At 42.1% G+C, this 17712-nt stretch overlaps 2 protein-coding genes and 1 pseudogene across 2 annotated transcripts; 2 read left to right on the top strand and 1 right to left on the bottom strand.

The window, feature by feature from the left end:
- Nucleotides 1-507: 507 nt before the first annotated feature.
- Nucleotides 508-4530, top strand: LOC127761525 (probable E3 ubiquitin-protein ligase LUL2). The gene is made up of 3 exons (XM_052285867.1): nt 508-853; nt 2607-3102; nt 4018-4530. Exons 1-3 carry the CDS (start codon nt 561-563, stop codon nt 4165-4167), a joined length of 939 nt encoding a protein of 312 aa, XP_052141827.1. The 5' UTR covers nt 508-560; the 3' UTR covers nt 4168-4530.
- Nucleotides 4531-5773: 1243 nt separating this feature from the next.
- Nucleotides 5774-7030, top strand: LOC127754647 (vegetative cell wall protein gp1-like; annotated as a pseudogene).
- A 1989-nt stretch (nt 7031-9019) lies between these two features.
- LOC127754637 (guanine nucleotide-binding protein-like NSN1) lies at nt 9020-12690 on the bottom strand. The gene is made up of 8 exons (XM_052280212.1): nt 12327-12690; nt 11676-11814; nt 11415-11588; nt 11112-11326; nt 10376-10640; nt 10002-10181; nt 9709-9920; nt 9020-9551 (listed from the first exon to the last, which is right to left on the bottom strand). Exons 1-8 carry the CDS (start codon nt 12588-12590, stop codon nt 9225-9227), a joined length of 1776 nt encoding a protein of 591 aa, XP_052136172.1. The 5' UTR covers nt 12591-12690; the 3' UTR covers nt 9020-9224.
- Nucleotides 12691-17712: the final 5022 nt, after the last annotated feature.

Below are 17712 nucleotides of genomic sequence, written 5' to 3' on the forward strand. Positions count from 1 at the left end.
ACATGTCCCATGTACGTAAAAGGGTTTAAGTATTAGGGCCTCATTGTAACTCAAATTTAATAATAAACACAATTATAAAAGTTTTAAATGTAATTATTATTTTATTGTCTTTGTTTATGTTTTGGGTAGGTCTGTTTGCAAGAGTTGTAACCAGGGTTTCCCTTACCGCCGGTAACCGCGCGGTTACCGCAGTTACCGAGCTTACCGCGAGGTACGGTAATATAAATACCACGATAACCTCCTTAAATTCAAATAAATTTTAAAAATAATTTGAATTTTTGATAAATTTTACATGGTTTTGTACGGTTTTTCACGGTTACCGCGCGGTAACCGTGCTTACCGCCGGGGCACGGTAACCCCGGCCCCGGCGGTTTGGAAACCCTACTTGTAACTCGTTCAACTATGACAAAAATAAAAGCCTGTTCAACTGTTTCAGCTACGAGAGAAAAAAAAAGAACAAAAAAAAACAAAAGGCGGAACGGGCTAAAGCAGCGTAGCAACGGGCGCCGAGGTCAGACTTCCACCCAAGACTTCCAGACTCCAGAGGCGAGGGCTTCCCAATGGGCAACATCGCGAGCAGCGGCGGCGCTAGCCCACGTCCGCCGCCGCCGCATCTCGAAGCCTATAGACACGGGGTGCCGCCCCCGTACTACCACAGCTACCCTCGTCCGCCCCCCGGCGCCGCCGCGCCGCCGCCGGTGCCGGTGCCTGCGCACGTGGAGCGGCACAGGGCCGTGGCGGTCAGCGTCGGCGTCAACGTCAAGGGGGACACCCTGCGGCTGGTGCCCGACGACGACGACGATGGCCGCAGCCTACTCCTCGCCTTCTCCTTCGACGCCGATGGCCCCGGAAGGTCCCGCTCCTTCTTCTTTTTCCCCTCTCACCTATTTATACCGGGCTAAGTGGGTTTCTTGATTAGACGCTGTGGTAATTTCGTTGCTATAGCTTTGATTTAGGATCTTTAGATCGTAGTAACATTGGTATACTACATTACTAAAATTTCTGCCAGAGAGCTCAGCACAAACAAATGTTGTTGCAATCGTGATGCTTTCGATTGTGTACTGCTTTCTTCTTCTCTTTTTTTTTTGGGGTACAAAATTGGCCCATCTTGTGTTTGGCATAATGTCGTGATTACCTGTCCAAATGTAAGAATGCTTCAATGTAGAATTCAATTAAACTTAGTACCAGATCAGATGCATACTGCTTGATTCTTCTTGCTGAAGCAAATGTTTCTTACTTGAATATATATATACTAGAAATGTAAAATAAAATCGTTCACATAACTTGGTATTGAGTGTGAAAAATGAAGTTGAAGAAAGTAGCAAGAATCAATCTATAATTCTTACTAAGAATTAGATTTGTTTAGGTAGTGACATGGGACTCACCGTACTCCAGACTTGTCAGAATCAGAGCTTGATTTATCTTAATGATTTTGGATGTCTACTTTCATTTTATTGTCACCATTGCCATGTTATAGTAATTGAGATTCTCCAAATTCCTGCTACTCTCATTTCTATTGTCACCATTGCCAAATCATATTAGTTGAGATTCTCCTAATTCCTGTGACTTCTGTTACTAATCCTACATGGTTCAGTCTCTTCTGATGTTTATGCTATTTTTACGCCCTCAAAATGTTCCATGCTTAATAGTATTTTATCCTTGGCACATCTTTCATCTTCCCAACAAAGATTAAGACATGGTAAGATAGCACTCGTGAAGTTGTGGCTGCAGAACTCATAAAGATCCATACCAATTGTGAAGGTCTATCATAAAATGACTTGTGTACTTGAAAAGAGTATCGAGTTATTCATTTCTACTTTCAACTGATGGAACAATGTGTGATCTAGAGCATTTAATATCCGCCAAAAAAAATCATGGCTTATTGGATTCATTCTGCATATATTGTCTGTCCTGATGTGCAAGATATCTAAACTTAAGGAGTATGTGGTTATTTGGGCACGTATTGGTATTCTCCACCTAACCCATGTATTCTGAAAGGTTTAAAAGAAATCTCCTGTTCACTCTTCTGGCAGATTGAATGGAACTAACAAACAGAAGATGAGACATTAGGAGTTGTAACCAATCCAGTTTGTGTTGCGCATATTGAGTGTAACTCTGTTTTCAAAAGTTATGCCTTATGCAGACCAGGTCATACTAGATTTACAATTTGAAACTGAACTGATCACAACTTCATATGTCTCTTGTTCCATGTTTTATGGAATTCCAATCCATGATAAACATTGAAAGGAAACCTTCTATACCTTGATTAGGATGATATCATCCTTAGGTGTATTTCCAATTGCAGACTTCTCCAATTTGGTAATATTTTATATATGTGCATCATTTTTTTCCGAATAGCCTTTCTTTTTTGCAGAAAGCTCAAACTTAGATGCTCTTTGATTTATTAATTTATTGTTTGAAAATAGAGTTGTACTGTTTCCAAATTTCCAATTTTCTGGGACCTTCACAATTAGTATGGCTATCTCCTTGAACCTTTTTAAAGAATTGAATGTTTACTGGCTTTCCTTGTTGTCATCACTTCTTTTTTTTTTGTAAGATTGTCATGTGTTATGTTTAACTAAAAGACCTATTCATCATGCAAACAGCATAACTGTCTGCTTCTTTGCACAAGAAGATAAGTGTGCCTTGAAGACCGCAAAGGAAAATTTGCTTCAACCTGTGACCGTGCCTTTTAAGGAAGGTCGAGGTCAGGAGTTCAAGCAACCAAGTGGGTCGGGAATCGATGTCTCTCGTTTTGAGGAATCTGAGCTAACTAATGTTGGGGAAGGTGGTGTATTCCCTGTAGCATTCAAAGTACAAATGGATGTGTCAGGCAACCAAGAATCAGAAGGGGCACATGAGACCGAACAATCGAAATATCTTGTTAAATATGCTATATTTGTGAAGAAAGACAATGCTGAATATGGAGTTCATGTTGTGCAGCAGATCCTTTGGGTAAATGGAATCAGATATGTCTTGCAGGAAATATATGGTATTGGGAACACAGCTGATAAGAATGCTCATGAGGATGATTCCGGGAAAGAATGTGTGGTTTGCCTTTCTGAACCAAGAGATACTGCTGTTCTTCCATGCAGGCATATGGTAAGTTACTTTCTTACTAAGTATTCTTGAAAGAATCACGATTTTGCCATAAGACTTATCTGTTTAAGCATACATATATTATTATGGAGATAGAGTTGGAAAAAAAATAGTTATGGATTTTCTCCTAGCATTCTTTCAACTTATCAGATAATTTTGAAGTTGCATTCTTCGGGCATTTTCCATCTTTGATTTGCTTTAAACTGGAAGAGAATATGAAAAGGTTTGGATTGTGTCTACTGCTATATGGTTTGGAGTGTGCCATTGGAGGCTGGAAGAGGGATAGTTGAACCGCTAAGATAAAGGAGTAGGATATTCGTCAAATCCCACTTTAATAATAAATAAAGGCAGTCACTGTCCAGCATATTAAGGAACCTGCTTAGCGGGCATAGATATTTAGATTAAAACCCATTTTTTCTTTCAGTGAGTATGCCAACTATCTTGCCATTTTCTCTTAACTTCTTTCCTAGTTTTCTATGCCAAAGTTCATGGCTTATATTAAACGTAAGAAAAAAAATTGCTAGTGCTTTACTCTCTTCCAGAAAGTGAAAGACAGACCTTTCTTAAAGCACATCAAAGGTCTGATATGCAGTAACATCCACTGCTCCACTATTAGGTATTAGCACTTGCAACCCCCCTGGCACTGTACTGATTATTGAAGCAATGACAATAAGTTTATGTACTTCTAAATGGCTGTAGCATTTTGTGCCCAAATATTTGCCCTTCTGTTCTTTTTCTCAGCAGCTATACATTTGTGCTATTTCATTTTTTATGCCATGGTAAGAACTTCGTGAATAGATTGCACCATGTTAAGTAGCTAGGGATGATGATAGAGAAATAACGATTATATCCTTTAATTTTGCTGATCAGTTCAGTTTTATGAAAATCAATTAAAGATAGCATGTGCCATTTTTGCAGTGCCTGTGCAGGGAGTGTGCTCAAGTTTTAAAATATCAGACCAACAAATGCCCAATATGCAGGCAACCTGTTGAGGGCCTTCGCGAGATAGAGGTTGATAACAAACCGATCCCCCAACAAGGATCTCAGCAGTTAACAGCACCTCAATAAAGTCTCATCTGATTGCAAGCAAACTACCTGTACATATGTCATGTGTATGTAAAAGGTCTGTGCTTTCGGGAAGGGGAAATCGGAAGTTACCTGGTAGCAACAAAGCTGTTTCTGATATTTTGTTAAAGGATGAACCTACTGGGATTTAATTGTCTACGTTTGGACCACCAAACTCGACTTATTACTTGGAAAGACACTATTTTAGATTGTATGGTTCAAGCCTTTTGCAGGGGACAATCGTTTTCTTGTTCTAATTTAGTTACTCATCCATCACTTTGATGTGTTTAAGAGCATACGATGTGTTCTTTCTAGTGGATGCACTTATTGTTCTATGATGTCACCAATTGGAAGTTTTTCCTCCAACTGGCGTGTCCCTGGGAAGACTAGCCAGGCAACATTTTGGTGCTACATTTACCATGCTTAAGATCTTACGATTACAAGGTTATGTAGATCGACAATCCTTTTTGGGTCCTTTTTGTGGTATTGCACGTTTGCACTGCTGATAACTTGCTAGTGAGAGAGGTCAGAAATGAGAACAGCTGGAAATTTCTAGTGAGAATTGAACTGTTTCTATTATAGTATTGCATATCTATATAATCCTTAACGAACACACCTGTAAAAAACAGTTTAGGCACAACTTAGCTTTGTTTTTTTTTTTTTTAGGATTTTGGATTTTGGATTTTCATTTGAACGTTTCCCAAGCTTCTAGACAGTGGATATCGAGCAAAATTTTCTATAAAACTTTCTGGACTACTCTTTGAAAGCAACTTTTTTCCAATTTTGTAGTAGTTAATTTATTTGTTTATACCCTCAAATTGCTACGAAGAAATCAGATAATCCATCCATCCATCAATTCAGCTGTCTCAAACAGGCCTATTAATGAGTGCATCCCGAAGAAACTGGTTCTCTAAACAGACCTTCACAACTATAACCTTCGTCCCAATTTAAGTGTAGTCGTGGGTTTTTGTCCAACGTTTGATCGTCCGTCTTATTTGAAAAATTTATAAAAAAATTAAAAAAATAGTCACACATAAAATATTGCTTATGTTTTATCATCTAATGACAATAAAAATACTAATCATAAAAAAATTCAAATAAGATGGAGGGTCAAACGTTGAGCATAAACAGTGTAAAACAGCAAGTCTGGAGTTAGTAGATAAAGAAGTGTAATCCTTTAATTGGATAATACTCTCCGTTGGTCGCCTGAGCCAGATGCGACCACCTACCGTGCCAATACTTGTCCTCCATTGTAACGCCCCGGTTTTCGTTCGGGATTAAAAACATTAAATAAAGCATTTCTAGAAATTAAATAAAATTGAAAGCAAATTAATCAAGTGAAATAATAGAGGAAATTAAAATTTCCTTTAAAAAATAATTGGCCGAGAATATTTTGTAATATTATCTGTGCCTTAATGAACTCTTTGGAATTTCCTGTGAATTTTCGGAGCTCAAGAAATAATTTTAACAATACAAAGTTCATTTTATCAATTAAAATAAAAAGGAAACAAATATAACTCCCCCTTCCTCCTTTTCGGGCTCGGCCCAAGTCCTCCCCTCCCTCGGCTCGCTCGGCTCTCTCTCTCCCTCAAGTCTGTTTTGCCTCCCCCTTCCAACTCTCTCTCCCTCTCTCCCCGACAGGTGGGACCCATGTACCTGTCATCTCCTACCTCCAGCCACCCCACAGCAATTGCCATGGCCGCCGAAACCATCCCACGCCCCGCCGCCTTTTCCGCGCCACCCCGCCCACCTCCTCCACCCCCCGCGCGCACGCTCGTCCGTGGGGCCTCGCCGCCCACGTCCCCGCTCTTCTCCCCCTCTCGCGCTCGCAAAAACCGGCCGCCAACTCCCCCACGATGCCACCCACGCCGCCGGTGGTTGCCGCCCCAAATCCACCTCGCCCCGGCCTCCCCGTCGCCCCCGAGCGCTATAAAACTCCTCCCCGCACTCCCCTCGCTCGTTTCCCCCATTTACCCGAGCCCGCCGTGCCCTCCATTGCTCTCCCCACGCTGCTCCTGTGCGCCGCTGCTCGCCGGCGATCTCCAGCCGCCCCTCACCGCCGCTCTAGCCACCTCCGCACTGCGTCGCCGCCACCGCTAGCTTCGCCACTCCGAGCTGCACGCCGTCCGCCGCTCCACTCCCCTAATCCGCCACCGAAACCCCACCGCCACCACACCACCCGAACCGCCACCATAGCAGCCGCCTCCAGTCACCTCTCGCCGCCGTCCCGGTCCACCCCGTGCTGCGTCTCGCCTTCCTCAGCACCGCAGCAATCGTGTGCAGCCCAGCCGCCCCTTTTCATTCGCCAAAGGTCGCTAGAACCCCGCTTCCTCAGCCCAAGGTGAGCTCCAACTCGTGTTGTCGCCGCCGGCCGTTGTTTCTAGCCGCTCCGGTCGCCCTTTCACCTCCCTAACCCCTCCTTTATCTTCCTTAGATCGAGGCCGAGCCCGTCCGCCCCTTCCCGAGTGCCGCCCGTCGTCGGAGCTCCGTCTTGCCGTCTTCCCGAGGAGCCCCGCCGCCGTTGTTCCTTGCCGCCGGCCGCCCCTTCCGCCGTCCGTCGCTCGGTGGGCATCTCCCCTCCAACCCCTCGCCTCCCCCTGCTACCTCCCGGCCGTGCCGCCGCGCCGGTGGTCGCCGCCCCCCGGCCGGCCGGCCGGTGAGCCGATTCCCGCTCGCCCGTGGCCGCCCGATTCACCTCGGGTGGATATGGGCCGTCCACGTGGCCCTCCCCGTGCCGCTCGGCGTCGCCGCCCCTGTGGCATCACGTCGGCGCCACCTCGTCCTCCCCGTCCCGCGTGGCCACCACGTGGTGCGCCCGCCGGCATCGCGCGCGTGGACCGAGTTCACCGTGCACCCATCCCTTTGAGCCACCGATAGGTGGGGCCCACTTGTCGGCGCCACCTATTTCCCTTGGTGACGTCATAATCCATTAATAATTGCGCAATAAATCATTAATAATTATAGAAATTTATTTAAATGGCTCAGAACTTCTAAAATTCATATCTAATTCATACGAACTCCAAATTGGGTCATTCAACTTGCAAAATTCATCTAAAATTGAGCTCTACCTATTTGTTTACTTTTTATGTACTGTTTTCTTGGTGTTTATTAGAGTTTTTTCCTCTTTTGCGTGCCAGCGTGTAGAATCCATTGTTTCGGAAGATCGCGGTCGCGAGGAAAAGAGTTCAGAAGATTGTTGTGAAGAAGCAAGGCAAGTCACACATTCCCCTTGAGCATGTTGATCCCAATTGATAAATGTTTTATCGTTTGCAAATAAATGTGCATGTTTTGCTAATTACATGGGATCAGGGTTTACCTATCTGCTTGCTTGTGCCATGTTTACTTGATATATGTCATTTGTCAACCTTAGGTAATAAATCGACTAGCTCATGTTACTTATGTGACCCAGCTAGAACTATATGCTTAGCCATGCTTAATTGCCACTAGCTCAGTTGATGGAATAATTGCAGTATTAGACCTTTTTAGTAGCAGAACAAGCTGTGTGCTCGAGACATCCGGCCATGTTTCATTGGCCGTAATTATTCAACTAAAATGTGTGGATGCATGGTTTTGCTAGTCGCACCCATGGCAATTAAGAATCGGTTCACGGGATACACTGGAAGACATACAACGCTTGCCACAGGCGGGAATGTGTAACTGCCTGACTTGAAGTATAGCTTTCCTCTGACTGACGTTCCCAGGCAAGGGTGGGCGTGATGGAGTTGGGTTGGCCGGGGTGTTCGGTTGATCGGCTTCCGAACTCACCGTGGCACGAGAGGGAACTGTCGGCTGCCTTGCGAGGAGTGGGGGTGAAACCTGAGGTGTGGTGGGATTGGTCAGAGGGAGTTATATGAAGGGTCTTGTCACAATCACTCGATATGGTGACGTGTTCATCATGGGTGCATGATGACACGGTGACATGCCGGTGGATTGTGTCTTCTGGGTATAGTCGTATACCTCTGGCCAGAGTAAAACTATTCGAATAGTCGTGCCCACGGTTATGGGCGATCGACCACATTGACCATGATTAGTCTCACCCCTAATAAATCGACCCAATGCACTGTAGTTCAGGTGGGTTGGTTGGGCATGTTCAACGTGGTGTAGCGTTGATCAGTAGAGATCTAATTTACTCTCGCTTTGAATCCTCACGTTGAGCGGCAAAATGGCATGTGGATTATATTGGCTTTGAGGTTCATGCATGTGGTTAGTTAAGTTTTTGGCGTTCACAGTAATGTCACGTCACGTAGGCTATGGCAATGGGTATAAGATCTAAGTTTTTCATAGTACAAGTGACTCTAGGAGTAGATTTAATTTTATATTTCAGCCCCTTGATACTTTTTATATTAGCTCTCTTTTTAAAAAATTTATGTGGAGGTCCTAAATTTACACCGAACACCCTAGAATCCAGAACAAAGCGAGGAAGGAGAGTATAGAGGGCTCAGATCTGATCACCATAATAGAGGAAAAGGCCGACCTAAACCTATTTTGTGAACTTTTGATAGTTCAACAAGTATAACTTGATGCTTTATGTTTAATACAAAATATCTCTAGTAGGATTTAAGGAAGTTTCATTTATTTATTAGGCTGCACGATTCATGGAATGATCTTAGGAGTGAAATTTAGTTCACTTAAGTAGAGAATCTATTTAAAAAACATAGGATAGGAGCGAGAAACCCATGAGTTGATCTTAAAAATGAAGTTTAGGTGAGTTTATTTACTTAATGTAGAAGAGGTAACTAGGATATGTCAAACATTACCTGTGAATTTTTCGCTAGCCCCAACAGAGGACAGTCGCGGAGATATCATGCGAGACTGATAGGCACGGCTCTCCACCAGCCCAAACAATAGAGTGATCGCTGGAAGATGGTTTGCAATTTTGCAACCATTGCATGCATATGGGCAAAAAATTCTGATTCCAGCTCAGTGGCTATGTGAATCAAGCAGCGTCCATTATCTTCTCTCATTCAACTAATAGGGTACAAAACTTGGGATGGCAGTCCACCATCATATTATAATTATATGATCTACTTCGTATTCTCAATCTGCCGAGTTCCATCAGTTCACGCATCATCGACACCAGTCATAGGGTCAGCTTCCTTGGGCTCCTCGTCTCCACCATCGTTGCCCTCTTCGGCCAGGGCATCCTTCATCTGATAATCCACCTTGAAATCGTAGTCTGCATCCATGTCGGTCAGCACGCTGAACTTGTTTGCCTTGCGCCTCTTCTTCTCGGCTTTCCTCTTGCGAGGATCAAGTATTCCCTCTGCTGTGTACAGCTTGTCATTCTGTGTGCTCGCGCTGGCCGTCTTGGCTCCTTCACGCTCATTTGCATCGGACATCGACTCATCATGGTTTTCCTGCGCAGGTTCATTCTGCTTCTTGCCATCCTATATCAAGCACAAGACAAGTACATTATCTAATTGCAGTGTCATGACTCATCGATGATGCCAACTATGGCAATCCTGTTCCTAGCACAAATGTCATGCAAATCACACCCATAAAGAATAGAGATTATTTTCAATGGGACGAAAACCATAGTAATACCTCTAGCATCTCTTCGTCAATCTGCGGTGGGGCATTAGATGGAATCTCAATGTGACGGAACTCCTCCAGTGATTTCAGACCACCAATATATGATGACTCAGCTTTGTAAATTTCATCAATGTTAAATTCTTTCCCAGTCTCTGAAATAATTACTGCATCGGAGTCGTCTACAGCATCCCTTTTAGGTGGTACCGTAAAATAGGGTATTTTACCTAAAAAATAACAGTGTCACATGACTCAGAAACGGAATAAGAGTAAAGAAAAATCAGTACAGGAGGAATCATCGACCATACCCTCATTCCAGTCATGAAGTACAATTCTTGCAGCAGCTTCAACATCCACTATACCACCTTTTTTCAATTTCCCCCGGAGTGTGGCAACTTTCTGAAGGAAATCGTCCACTGAAGTAAATGTTGGAACCCTGTAAAGGGATAGCAGCTTCTCGTGCGGGCATAGATCGAGAATTTCCTTTACTGAGAGGATGTAAAGTGAAGAAAAATGGAACAAGTTATAATACAGTGCACTTCCAGCAACATTTAATGCATATTGTTGAATGAGATAGTATTAGTATACACATAATAAAAACATATATAGCTAATTAAATGAAGATTTCAGCAAAACTATCTGAATAGCACCAAAATGATGCAAGCTATTTTTCAACACTTACCAGGACTGATTGGATCTTCCATCTTCTCAACTCGTTTGCAGTTGCGAAGGGCCACAGATACACCACTATTGGAAGATTTCAGCATCACAACACCAGGACAATCTAGCAGCTTCACCTTCTTGTCTAACTGAACTTCTTGCATTGATCTAGTAACTCCTGGAGTGGACCCAACATTAACCACACGGGACCTCTTCAAACTGTTAATCAGACTGCTCTTGCCAACATTAGGAAGACCAACAATACCCACAGTAATTGCCAGTTTGAGCTGTAACATATAAATAATAAAAATTATCTAAAAGGGCAACATAAAGCAGAAAAGAAAAAAAAAACTCATACGCATCGCTACAGGTCAGAGTGTGCAAAATGAGAATTAAAAGCTCATGAATTCCCTAGCGACAGTACCACTGTACAAACATGACAAAATGAAAGAGAACTACTTGGAACAACAAATTCAACTGTGCCCATATAACAAATTAAGGTAGGCCATTCTTGAGATTAGAAAATTATTACTACTTGATGTTATCATCAATGTTAATATGGTTTGCATAAAGCAGTACACAGAACAAACGGAATGGAAATTCAATATTTTCATGCCAGGTGAGGTATCAAAGGTACTGTTTGCTAAGATGGCAATTTTAACAATTACTACAGATTATTTCAACAAGCAGACTCTAACAACAATCCATTTACACTGCCCACTGAAGTTATGATACACATGTGAACGTTGATCAGTTACCTCATGACTCCTGGAATAATTCTTGAGTAATTTGATCAGGTTCTCAGCACCAAGACAATCACTGCTTTGTGGGATATTGCTTGATTTATCAATCTTTGATGATTTCCATCCCAGTTTTGTCCTCTGCTCTTGGGTATTGCACTTAAATGCGACAGTAGGCATTTCCTCTCTTAGGTACGTAAGCCATTTCTCTACTGACTCCTTGGGAACAAGATCTGGATGCCACGAATTGAAATTGAGATGTTACAAGAAAGTAGACATAACACGAGTGAAGTCCGAACTCAAAGAAAACTTGAATTGTACCTATCTTGTTCAGAAGTAGCACAATCCGTTTACTGGGATCAGCCTTCCTGACCATCTTTTCCATGTCAATGCAACGAGTGCCCAGTGGATCTCTGGCATCGAGAACCTCAAGAATGACATCAGACGCTTCAATAACTTTAACAAGCTCCTTGTAGAAGGCTCTCTCTGAATGATCTGGAGATACAATCAGCAGATTTAGGAATAACGTAACTGCAAACAGTAAGTCAGCAAAGCATGACAAGTAGGAACATTGAACCTCACCTTGGCTCTTAACCACGTCTAAAGAGGCATTCTCCTTTGCTGCATCCTTCTCTGCAAACTCGCTGCCCTGAGCAGAAGCTGCAGAGGCCAAATTAGCAATGTCCTCGTCCTCAAGCAATCCAAGCTTTCTCTTCCTAGCCTGAACAGAAGTGGTCACAATATTCTACCATTGGTCAAACAGTACAAGCAAGATGTAAAATACAAATGAAACTAAATAAGGTGCAGAAATATTTAATCCTCTCTTCCCAGTGCAGGTATGTGTTACTCACACAAGTCCATGTTAAGGCACTGAATGTGTAGTGTTTGCATACAACATTCTAATGAAATCTCATAAATTTCAGTGCCATTCATATGTGCATTCAACACACTTCTGAACAGATGTCCCAAAATTTCACAATCATCGTTTTTTTTTTACAGGAATAAAAATTAGCGCCCCAGACAATGACATATGGCATGAAATCTACCCCCAAAAACACCTTGCTTACAGTAACAGTTACCCGTTCAGTTAAAACATATAATCCAAGAATTTCATTCAACGACTAGAATCGCCAATCGAAAGGAAACCAGAGAAATCGACCCTGGCAAAACAACTTTAGCAGCAGCAAGGATAGAAAGAAAGACAAAGAGGGAGAAAGGCGGTGCCCGGCTCACCCTCTCCTTGCGCGCCTCCTTCTTGAGCTCGAGCTCCTGGAGCGCCTGCGCGCGGCGGGCCTCGAGGGCCTTGAGCTCCTGCTCCTTGAAGGGCCACTCGTTGGGGATCCCGGGGTCCTTCTCGACCTTCTTCCTGTGGCTCTTCCCTTCCTTCTTGGCCTCCTTGCGCTTCTTGCGGTGGTGCTCCTTCACCTTGCGGAGCACCTTGTGCTTCTGCCGCAGCGTCACGCGCTTGCTCTTGCTCTTCTTGCTCTTCTTCACCATCTTCTCCTCCTCGCGATTGCTAGCCGCCGCCGCCGCCGCCGAGGGAAGAAGGGAAGGAAGGGCCGAGGAGGGGAGGAAGAGGAAAGAGGAAGGAGGCGTTGGAGGGAGATGAGCTAGGGTTTTAGCTGGCGGCTGCGCGTGGTTCCGCTCAGTAATGGGCTGGGCCGACCGTAAAATCGGAGGGTCGTGGTGGCTATTGGGCTGCCACGTAAGTACCCTTCTGTTACAAGAGGAAGGAACTAGTCCACATTGCGTCCTCCTCTTTCCGTCGAGTTTAATCGGCAACTCTAAACTGAACTTATTAAAATCGTTAAAATCAGATCCTCCGGCAGTATAGATGGTTGTTTTTTTTATGACTAGACGTTTACGTGGGGAAAAAATGAGCCCCACGTGTCATCCTCACTCTATTCCTCCCCCTTTCTTCTCCATCTCTTATCCCCTTTTCTCTCCAACTCTCGAGAGGAGCAAGCAGTGCGCAGGTGCAGCTTGGAGAGCCGACGGATAGTGCAGTTGAGGAGCGACCTAACATGGGGGGTGGTGTGCCCGCCTGCGTGTGGACCGCGATGCCCAGTGAGGGGTGGGGATCGAAGGTGAGGGCGAAGGAGGGGCGGTGGGGAAGGCAGCCGGCGAGCTCGCCTAACCTTTGTTAGGGGCGAGTCCTTGGCGGGGAGGTGGGACACGATGTCATGCAAGTGCACATCGGGGAGGCTGCTGATGCGGTTGAAGCTGCCACGGCTCGCTTTCGATGCATAGGTGAGGAGGCTAGTGTCAACAAGCGGTAGCAGGACGAAGTAGTGCATGACCAGAGATCATGCCAATGTTGGAGTCCAGCATCCTAGCGTCCATCTGTCCCTCGGTCCGTCGCAGTATCTCGTGAACGGTGAAGCCCACGAGCACATCCTCCTCATTGCGTCGCGGTTGCACCATGGTCGCGGCGCCAACAAGGGTTTGGAGCATGGTGGATTGGGATCTAGGATTGGAGAGCGTGGAGTGGAGTCAAACATGTGAGAAAAAGTCAAACATGTGAGAAAAAGATGAATGGTCAAACATGTGAGAAAAAATCAACGGCGTCATCTATTAAAAAACGGAGGGAGTAAGGCCTTAATTTTGATTTTGTTTTCAAACACAGTAAGGCGTGCATATAACTACTGTTTTTGTAGCACCTGTTAACCAATATAAGCTTCAATGAAGTATTTTCTTCCGGTAGAAGGACCTCAGAGCCAATCCATCATATATTCTCTATCATTAGAAAAAGGGAATAACTATCAAGAAAAAGAACGAACAAAATTCAGCAATGCGCAATAAACCTAAGACCATGTGGGACAAAACTGAATATTACACAAATTTTCAATCCTGATTTATTAGCTTCTTAGCTTATTTGCCACTGCCAAATTTTGAATTTTGAAACTTAATTTTGGAGTTAATTTTGTAGTCTTGTCAACGTAGTATATTTTTCACTATTGGCTTTTAAATCATTAACAACACATATATGAAAAGGTTTTACCATAAATTGTTTATCTTGCTTCATTCATTTTTTTATGGATTGTCGGCTTAAACGATCAGAACCAAAGCATAATAGTTATATATGTTAATCTTGACAATCTTGACAAAGATGACCAATGAAAAGATAAAGGCGGCACACCCTCTACTGGATGTTTTAGTTTTTTGCTGTACTCTTGCCTGGGTACATTATTATGTATTTATGTGTAGAGGATGCAGCCTGCAGATGTATCGTTCATCTTCCATTGTCAATTCAGGCAAATGTCTCTGTTCACCGCATGTGTTCAGGCGCAAGTGATTTGTGTTTCTCTGTCAACACGTGTTCAGGAGTACTCCATTCTCCTTATTCTGCCACGCATAGACCAGCTTCTTTCTTGAAAGGAAATAACAGAAATTGTAAAACAGACAGAATAATACTACTTCCATCCCAAAATCTCGATTTTGCGTCAGTGAATAATTTGCAGGCTCCCTAAATGATACAGTATATATGCTTCAGTGTGGTCTCCCGTTGTTCTGTCCCAGGAGCATCACAAGTAAAATGAAATAAATTGAACAACAGAAACCAGGGTTTTGTTCCTATCAACTCAGAAAACCCTTCTTTCTAAAAAGTTAATGCCACTAAATACCTAAAACTCAACATTAAAGCATAGATTTCTAAAATCTACATACAAGCATGTCACATCAACCCAATGAACACATAAAGCTCAACATACAAATATATAGTAATTATATCTACAATTTATTCATGCTACACATGATCAATCATCATTCACAAATCATTTCATAATATTTCAATCCAAATAATTTCATCATTTCTCCAATATCTAATATATATCCCGCAGTAAAACGTGAGGCATCATCTAATTCCTTATTGATTTTGTAAGCTTGCAGACTATTGTTAATGGAACCAGTAGCCCGTCTACATAAACGTGAGCTATATAACAGGGCTATAAGAAAATCTACGTACTCCCTCCGTCCCATAATATAGCAACCTATGCATCTGTCTAGATTCGTTGTCCTATAAAATACCTAGTCTAGTCCTAGATTGCTATATTATGGGACGGATAGAGTATATGAATAGCTAATTGTTGGATGCACCTGAAAATTTTAAGTTTCCAGTCACCTAAAATGGCACATAGCTAATCCTAAATTGCAATGCTATACAAATACAATGTGCAATTTTATTTCATTTTAACTGCAACAAGGAAGGAAGCCCGCGGTGATGCGTGGGCATTTTATTTTTTAATAATAATGAGAACACTAAAAGAAGTATTATCTTACCATATTCATCTTATAAATTCACCATAAGAGATGGTAAATTTTCTTATAATGGTAACTAAAATGGAAGAAAAAATACTCATGCCGTGAAATAGATCATAGACTTTGATATACTAAATTATAATGTCTCTCAAATTTCAAACAAAAATCTCTTAGTCCATGCTTAGATATAAACTCACCTATCACCACTACAGATTATTATTGTCTTGAAAGTTGGGTCCCTTTTCATAAATGGAATTGTATTAGTACCATAAAAAGAGTCTAACACATAAGTAATACAATAAAATAATCACGAACACTTCACACATAATTCTTTATCTTATGTCCAAATCTATCTGTAGATATTCTTAAGCTATTCCTACCAATTAATAGGGTAGTACAATTAAAATTAAACATGAATGTCTCTTTAACATGTGAGACCGGCTAACACTTCTAAGAACCATGTGAAAAAAACATTTGCTCGAGTAGCAATCTCTCACTAACACAGGGGTTAGTGGGTTTCAATATTTCTTTCTTGTATTATATCTGAACTTTTTTAAATTTTTTCCCGTGCAATATTACATCCCTAGGTAGCATGTATGTTTTTTTCAGCGAATAGCTTGTACTACGTATGTAAGTTTAGGCGGACAGATCATAAGCATACGAACATAACAACATTTAATCTGAGTATCGAGAGGGGAGAATTGATTTTTTGCCCGATCTTGTATATGTAGGTATTATGTATGTTTTTTTGGGAGAATGGTGTGTCCTACGTATGTATGCATTTTTTCGGCTTTTATCCGGCGAACAGTTTGCACGTATTTTTCTTGTCGTCGTACATACACGTATGAACATATGGATGGATGCTTTTCAATTGGTGTACAAATTAATGTATGGATTGTGTGTCGTGCTAAATTGTTATATGGATCAGATATTCAGAAGGTAGCTAGGCTTGTCCATCTTGCTAAGACCAACTCCTACAAAACTTCTCGTGCATAAAAATTGTTCAAAAAGAGAAGTTCACACACTATTATGTGTCATACCTGCACGTGCAGTAGATTAGGAGGGAGGTTTTTTTTTTCGTCGTTGTATACAACCTAGTACATACACGGAAGAAGATTAGGAGTGGTGGATTTTTAAAAGATCTAATCTAATGGTCTAAAATAATGGGTTCACCGATTTAAATGAAAATAGAGAGTTTGAATGTTTCCTGTCACGTGGCGGACTAAGAGCGTTTATATAGTGCCATATGGCGGTTTAGAAGCGTTTATAGTATGTTTAATGGACTTTTAGTATATAATAGATAGATTGACAGTAAGAAAGCAGAGCAATGGATAACGTGAGGCGTCGCTGTGGTGTGGCTTCTTCTCGACCTCGTAGGAGTACCTTCTCGACCTCGTAGGAGTACGTTTGGTACATATGCCCAGTTTGAAAAATAACTTAGAGATCGAAGGAAAGAGAAAACTACCAGACGGCCGGGTCCTACGTAGTTGTATTGTAAAATACAGAATGTAGGGTTCCATTAAACGATTATGTTATATAGACAACTAATCAAAATTATACGGTAATTAAATATTTAGTATATATCTATCATTTATTCGAGATATTTAGATGTGTCAATATATATATCATTCTAATACTCTTCTCAACTATCCAACTGATCAAACGTACACTAATCGCGTGCTGGACTGCTGGTAGACAGTAGGCGATTCAATTAGCACGGGGTGCTAGACTTAATTTGTGTTTTGGTGGTTGTTTTTTGTTCACTACAGGAGATAATTCCGATCCGACTCGTTGGTTCGTGACAGTCTCGTCGCCTCCGTATATACCCATTAACATATGAATAATGGACCGTAGATTCGTACGGACGGATTTTTTTCTTTCCTTTTTTCACATCTGTTGCGCATAGGAAGGACATTAGCCGGTTTTTAGGAGAGAGAGATTTTAACAAATCTAATCTAATGGCTAAAAATAATGGCTCCATATGTTTGCGCATAAATCAATGGCTAGATATTTTTTTCCAGAATTTCTTATATTTTCTCTAATTTATTAGAGCGCCACATGGCATCATGAGAGCGTTTGTAGAATGTCACGTGGCGGCTTGAGAGCGTTTGTAAAAAGTCTAATGGATTTTTAGTATATAATAGAATATGTTATACGTGTATATGGTGTTGCTTCCTTTTTTTTTTATCTAAGTTTTAACACTTTTACATGTGAGTTTGTAAGATTTTATGTGTTATATTTATTTCCTGCTTAGTTAAAAAATTTTATTCAACCTTTATGTAAAAGAGGACTTTGATTTTAAATGTATATAATAATTGAAGTTTCTGGAACTTCGGTTGCATCAGGAAGGGCTAAAACTGCC

The sequence above is a fragment of the Oryza glaberrima genome, chromosome 1 (assembly GCF_000147395.1).
Source record: "Oryza glaberrima chromosome 1, OglaRS2, whole genome shotgun sequence".
NCBI classification, from domain to species: domain Eukaryota; kingdom Viridiplantae; phylum Streptophyta; class Magnoliopsida; order Poales; family Poaceae; genus Oryza; species Oryza glaberrima.

Bases quoted from the DNA above. Each gene is read 5' to 3' on its own strand.
- LOC127761525 (XM_052285867.1), top strand. From the start codon at position 561: ATGGGCAACATCGCGAGCAGCGGCGGCGCTAGCCCACGTCCGCCGCCG. The intron at 854-2,606 runs GTCCCGCTCCTT...TCATGCAAACAG, and splicing joins GACGCCGATGGCCCCGGAAG to CATAACTGTCTGCTTCTTTG. The intron at 3,103-4,017 runs GTAAGTTACTTT...CCATTTTTGCAG, and splicing joins TTCTTCCATGCAGGCATATG to TGCCTGTGCAGGGAGTGTGC.
- LOC127754637 (XM_052280212.1), bottom strand. From the start codon at position 12,590: ATGGTGAAGAAGAGCAAGAAGAGCAAGAGCAAGCGCGTGACGCTGCGG. The intron at 11,589-11,675 runs GTGAGGTTCAAT...TTGTATCTCCAG, and splicing joins AGACGTGGTTAAGAGCCAAG to ATCATTCAGAGAGAGCCTTC. The intron at 9,921-10,001 runs GTATGGTCGATG...GTTATTTTTTAG, and splicing joins ACTTCATGACTGGAATGAGG to GTAAAATACCCTATTTTACG.